The 7,403-nt window shown below is 27.2% G+C and overlaps 1 protein-coding gene across 1 annotated transcript; it reads right to left on the minus strand.

Moving 5' to 3' along the window:
* Window positions 1–62: 62 nt before the first annotated feature.
* Window positions 63–1,897, minus strand: LOC108685997. Its single transcript, XM_018191026.1, has 4 exons — window positions 1,469–1,897; window positions 917–1,279; window positions 541–844; window positions 63–415 (listed from the first exon to the last, which is right to left on the minus strand). The coding sequence occupies exons 1-4, from the start codon at window positions 1,601–1,603 to the stop codon at window positions 159–161; spliced, it is 1,059 nt and encodes a 352-aa protein (XP_018046515.1). The 5' UTR covers window positions 1,604–1,897; the 3' UTR covers window positions 63–158.
* Window positions 1,898–7,403: the final 5,506 nt, after the last annotated feature.

A 7,403-nucleotide genomic window follows, 5' to 3' on the forward strand; every position in this document is an offset into this window, starting at 1 on the left:
AGAGTAGGTTCAGGATTTAAAGGTATTTAATGCCTTTGTAACTTCAAATTTGTTCATTTCGTTATTTATTATAATTTAAATGAATGCTTAACAATCTTAAATTAAGTTGTGCTTATCCGACGTATTAATTACCTAGATAAATTGAGATCAAAAAAGATTTAGCGCTCCTGAATGAAATTCTTAATGTTGGTCTCGGTGGCATTGTTTTGTCGTGTGATCATAAGGTATTCTTCGGTGATCTCTTCGGGTTGGATTTTGTTGAAGTACGTTTCCCGCTCCTTGTGTACATAGTACGTATCATCAAAGTTAAAATGCAATCCCAAAACTATATTTAACGCAGAAGTGTCATATGCGTGACAACCAGAATATCGATATTGTGGTTTTTTGTTGAATCTACAGCCTGCCGATTGCGCACCTACAAATATTCAATTAAAAACTTAACATATATAAAGAATTAGATACTTATTAATGCATATAAAATTATAGATCTACATAAAATTTAGAAATTAAATATAATATTTAAAAGATAAAGATACCTACCAATAGGGGAAATACAATCTCTCGTCAATGCGCACTGGACCCAAGGTAGCATTACTTTTTCTCTGATATCTTTGAAATTGCTGATTATTAAATGTGATGCTCTAATTAGTGGGAGAAAAAAGAAGCTCTCAGAAGAGGCATGAAAATATTCGTACATCTTTGGATGTGTTAATGAACTAATAGCGTGCCTTGTGGGCCAAGTTAAGATTCCATATTTTGGACAAAGATATTTCGTAATGTCTGAAGAATTGAGGCGTACATTGGAATCCATATAAATTATACTACCTAGTGTATTTAAAGCTGTCTGCGGCATAAAAGCATTATTCAATTAGTATCTTCCTTCTGAAAATCTATAGACTTTTCAATGATTACTCACTTGAATAACTAAAGGTCTATAAACATGTAGCGTGTCATCTTCGACGTGAGCAGGAAACGGACTTAAATCAAAGTGAGTTACATTACATCTTGTAGAATTACAGACAAGTCTAATATTTTGTAAGGAATCTTCATTTAAACCGACGCTATAAATTACAATACTATTATTTGGCAAAAAGTGGCTGATGTTTCTAATGAAGCCATATATATATTGCTCGTTCCCAGGCCTTACGAGCGACACAACTGTTACATTGTGAGATTTGGAACTGATCGGCGTGGTGGCTGTCTGTCCATCCAGACCAAGCAATGCAAGGTACTTGGAATCTGTCACTAGACGTTTCTCCTCAACATCTTTTAAATTTTCCTAAAAGCAAGATCTTGCATATGAGAGAAACAAGGAAAAATACTCTATAAAGTAGAGATTACTGAATATTAATAAATACTTTACTAGAATAATTTCTTGTACAGTTGATCTTTTTTTTCAACGTGAAAAAAAAAAAGAGATAAACTGTATAAAAAGTTCATTTAAAAACAATAGATTTATTATACTTGCCTGGAAGCTCCGTAATTGCTTGTGAGTCTCCGTCACTATAGTCTGAATGGAAGATCGTTGATTGCTGAAGGCGATAAAAACAATGCTGCTCCCTGCTATGCAGATAAGCAACAATAGCAGGCCTTTGATACGCATCGCTCATCGTTTAATAAGATTTTGTGGCCAACCGGAGACAATAATATACTGACTACGTTACGTCAAGAACGTCCACTTAAGGTTAATTTCTCGTCGTAACTTCATAATACATCACGTTGCGATAGACTGAACACTGTAGGACCCCATATCTAATGCATGAGTGCAAAATGCAGTTTATCAGCCTAATATTTACAAATTTACGGCGATTAGATCAAGGCCTTTGATAACAAATTATTTCCGCGAGTCTAAGGGATCTTTTCCACGTAAACGATTGCATCTTACATAAAGCACGACTGAACGCGATGTGAAAACAGGCAATAATACTAGAACACCAGGGCAGAAGGCCAAAACTAGAACGCGGCTTACCGTGAAATCAAATGGAGGGGATACACATTCACAAAAGAATACACACACACACACAATGTGCGTTCAAATCTTCGACCATCTTCCGATAATATAGAAAAGGACAAATAGATAATCTATTTTTTCTCACGCTAAATTTGCAATATTGCCAGCTGCCAGCTGAATTGCTTTACAATTCCATGTACACTATCATTGAAAATCTATAGTGCACGTTACTTGTACTACAGATTTTCATTACTGCGCAGTTACATCGAAACATGATCTAAATTATGCGTACTTTACTATGTACTTACAATGTTTTTATACGTGTAATAAGATACAATCAACATAATGTTACAAATGCTTTGAAACATTCCTTGATTGGTCAATTTGTAAAATTTTTTCTTTTGATTGATCAATCAAAGGCTTCAGAACATTTGTAGAGAGACTTCGATACTCATAGAAAAAAACGACCGCTACATTTTATATAATAATTTAATTTTGTTAATATTTAAATTTAGAATTTAAACAATTATATTCGTCAAGTTCAATTCATTTACAAAACATTTATGCAAGATGTATAAAAGACATTTTTAAATGTCTTATATCTAAAACATATCTAATAAACATTTTTTAGATATCTTATGCAACACATTATCTGGGAATCGATCTTAAATTAGAAAAGTTATGAAATATTTATTACTTAAGGTTCATTTATCGAGATGCTATATTGATTATATTAAATTAATTGCTATGTAATTTTATTACATTTTTTTTTATTTCATAATCTTGAAATCTGTAAGATATGAGACAAAATAAAACATCTGTTCAATATATCACGTACAAGTGTAAAATAATTCTTAAAATAATGATATATTTCTCAGCTGTCAAAACCGCTGTATTATTTCATAATTATTTTACCTTTCTATTATGTATCAGATAAACATCTCAATTTGACGCACAGTTTACAAACTTTAGGATTATGAAATAATTATGTTTTTAAGAAAAACATTAAAAAATAAAGCTACACGTAGCAATTTTAATTTAGTATTATACAATATAGCGCCTCAAGATAGCCAAGTCTTAATATTATTTATTTATAAAAATATGACGATATTTCATAACAATTTCGAAAAGAAATAGGGATAGTAATTAATGTGATCCTTCTACAAAAATAGATTTAAAAAATTGATTTTGTTTAAAAAACAGTATTTAGTTACAAAATTATACATTCACAAAAAAATAATAAAATATTACAGAATGGAAACATATATATGTACACATAATTTCTTCTGCATATAACCTGCTTAGGGTAAATTAAAAATCTATAGTATCCACATATGTAGATTAGTAATAGAGTTATAATCGATTTATCGAATAATTATTTTTATATATAAAAACCTCGAAAAAGAGACCATCAGCGATGAGTACGCTTAGGAGCTACGTTAATAAAATGTTATGCTATTGTTATTGTTTAAATTATAAATGCATCGAAATTGTACAGCTAAATAAAATATTAAATACCGAACAACATACACAATTACGTACAAAGTATTTCTTAAATAGCTGACATTAATTATATAGCGCTATTCCTGATTAAAAATTGAATCGAAAATTCTCTACTACTTTGCAATTTTCGCAATGATTAACGAAATATTCATTTCTAAAGATTGCAGAATAAGTGATTGCCTAATCATATAAATAATCATATAAATGCTATTTCTGATCCAAAATTGAGTTAAAAAGTCCTCTATTTTGCAACTTTCGTAATAAGTTGGCTAGCCGGATATGTGCTTATTCGGCAATCTTTAGAAATTAATATTTAGTCAATCATTTAATTTTTGATCAAGAATAGTGCTACATAAATAGTATTTAAGAAATGTGTATATTGTGATAATACGCAAAAAAGATGTACATATTAAAACAAGGAAAGATTACATACTATAAATACTTCATTAAATTATTCATTAGCTATAATAGTTTCCTGGAATTAAAGATTCATGTCAATTTTAATATTTTGAGATAAAAATCCGGATTATCATTTATTTACATTGTCTATTTATGAAATAACAGAAAAAAGTAAGATTGCTTTTATATAAAGCTATTTTTTCTGTTATTTCAAATAGATAATAAAACAAGAAAAAAGAAGAGATGAATAATTTAAAAAGTTAAACTAAAAAAATAGATTTAATATGATGCAAGAGATCTGGCGTCAAAAATAATTTGTTTTACATTATTCGCGATACCTATATAATTAAAACCAATCCAATTTTGTAAAAAGTTAACAAATTTGAATGAAATATTTCAGAGAAAAGTCGTTTAAAACATTTTAACAGAACTGCAGTCTCACAAGATCCGTTTGAAATTCAAAGAATTGACTTATTATCGAAAAGTCTAATTATAGCATTTGTTACTATAAATAACATTATCGCAATATGTTATTTTATTTTAAAAGTGCAAAGTTGACTATAAAAAAACATTATATAAAAATTATTTTAATGCTTGGAAATTTCATTAAACGTAGAAAACAGGTTTTACAAACATTACACTTTTCCGTTCTATATAATATATATTTTATATAATCTATATAATCTATTATTATATATATTCTATATAATCTATTATTTACATAATCTATTATTCTATATAATCAAAACATTCTATCCAGTTCTTTTATATGTACAATGCATTATTTATATAATAAAGAAAAATTTATGATAATTACAATAGTTGCTTTTTTCATTGACAATCCGAGGAAAGTGATTTACCAGGATTTTCGTCATCTTATACATGTTAATTTTTTATTTTATGCTAAGTGTATAAATAAGATACACATTTGATCAGGTGTTCAGTATCTATGTATTAGTGTGAAAATAGAAGAAACGATAACTCAATTTAGCTACATTATAGCGACCATCAATATCGCATTGATGTATATTCTGGCGGAAGAATTCTAATCCGATCAGTACGATATATTGATCAAGAATATTCTTCAAGATGATAGATTGCGAGATCAATATTACAATTGTTTTTTACATTTGTTTTATGGAAATGCGCCAGGCATAACAGCAGATGCGAAATTTTTCAAAGATACTCTTATGCACAAAATATTTCAATGAATAAATTTTCACAACAGACTTTTTAATCACTTAGAAATCAAGGATTTCTCAACAATCTACATTAGTACAATAGATATTAGTAATTTTGAAATAATTAGGATTGGATAGTAACTAGTTAAAAGTTAAAAAAAAAGTTAAAAAGTTAAGTTAATAACTTTTAACTTAACTTAGTTAATTTTAAATGTATTAAATTTTAACTTAGTTTAAATCTTAACTAAGTTACTTTTAAATGTTAACTTTTTAACTGTTTTTTAAGTTAAAAATTTTTTTATCTCTTTTAAATATCTTAGAAAAATAATAAGATATAATTAGACTAAGGGCGTATATTCGTAATCTGTTTAAGACCATCTTAAGTAATTTCTTAAGATGCTAATACCGCTCTCTGATTGGTTTATACCTTATATCATAAGCCTTAGTCCGGATTTACAATAGATGTTTTAAGTCATCATAAGAGAAGAAATTGACCAAGTACAATCAAATATTCTTCATGCATTCGATTGTGATTAGTCAATTTCTTTTGGCTTAAGACTTATTAAAAAGTAATCACTGATCTTGTATCTTCTTTATATGTTGGCTGTTTTTTTAAAGTTATAACTTATATAGTTATATTATTATGTATTATATACTTATATCACGTATGAATAAAAAAAATTAAAAATTTAATTTACTTAATAATTCATATTATAGTTATTTAATCTCATTTTAAGAAAAATTAGGACATCATGATCTAAAAAACAATTTTTTTCAAAATTTAACTTTTTCAAATTTTAACTTTTTTTAACGTAAGTTAATTCAATATTGACTTAACTTACATTAATTAATTTTTTATTCCTTCGACTTTTAACTTAACTTTATTAATTTTTTATTCCTTCGACTTTTAACTTAACTTTATTAATTTTTTAAAGCCATTAACTTTAACTTTATTCAGTTAAAAAAAAACATTAACTTACTCAACCCTGGAAATAATTAATGATCGTATAAGGAACTTCTGACAATAAAAATAAATTAAAAAATCAAATATTTCTTACTCAATTTGGGAAAAACATTTTCATTCGGGAGACTAATACCTAAATTCTAAGTAAAAATCGTAAGGCTCGTAACATTTCTTGTAAGATTGGTAAAAATTTTTAAATGTTTATACCTTTATATAATATTTTTACAGACAGTACAAAATCTTAATCACAAAATTTACAAGAAATCATAGATATTTACAAATAATCATACGTCTTATGATACATATGCAGAAAATTAGAATACTAGTCGGTAAGTTCTTACAAGTTTTACAAGCCTTACAATTCTATTTAAAAATGATTAAGCTCTTTCTGTAACTCTTAATGACAGTAAGGATATCGTTACAATATCTTTGAGTAGGTTTCACAATGATAAAAAAGTTACACAACGACAACATAACAATATCATTATTGTCATTAAAAAATTTAGAATAGAAGCCTTAATAAAAAAAATATACATATAACTAAAAAATCGAAAAATTAAAATTGAATATATATTCAAATTTTTCCTACAAAATTGGCATTAAATTGTTCGAAGATTGCATTATAATGTAATGAAGTAGTAAAAAGATAATAGAAGCAAATATATAATACATATGCAAGATAAATATTACGTATCATTCGAGACAATCACTGATTTTTGTATAAAAATGACATTACAGCTGAGTTGATATAATATTGCTAATTTTGAATAATTTTTTATCTTCTTAAAATATAATAAAAGAAGTCATCTCGAGAGGGTCTTATTTTTTATAAAAATCGCATAGATCTCAACTTCAAAATATTTCTTGCTTTTATTTAATTTTTCAATATTCCATACATACGAGTTAATTAGAAAAAAGAAGAAAAAAGGAAAAAAAGAGAATTTCATGCAATAAATTAATTAAAACCATCAAGAGCTTTGTAATTTGATTTCAGAGATAGCCAGCGAAGCTCTCCAAAGTAAATGTAAGAGATGTAAAAAACAAAAGGAAACATTGAATTTAATAATGGATTGGTATACAAAAAATAAACCTGAACAATGGAAAGCTTCGCAAAGAAACTATTGAAAATCTAAAAAAGAAAAAAATAATTATGCACGAGAGTGCTGAAATAAATAACTGCTGAAATAACTCAAATAACGAGAACATGGAAAAAATAAAAAATGAATTAACCATCTAAAAAATTACTGAAACTTTTATATTCAAAAACAAAAAATTTCTCTTTAAAAAACAAAAAATTTCTAAATATAATTATTAATGGAATCAATGCTTGTATTATTGTGCGTGCGTGCGTGCGTGCGTGCGTGCGTGCGTGCGTGCGTGCGTGCGTGCGTGCATGCATGCATGC

The sequence above is a fragment of the Atta colombica genome, unplaced genomic scaffold, assembly GCF_001594045.1.
Source record: "Atta colombica isolate Treedump-2 unplaced genomic scaffold, Acol1.0 scaffold163, whole genome shotgun sequence".
In the NCBI taxonomy this organism is placed as follows: Eukaryota; Metazoa; Arthropoda; class Insecta; order Hymenoptera; family Formicidae; genus Atta; species Atta colombica.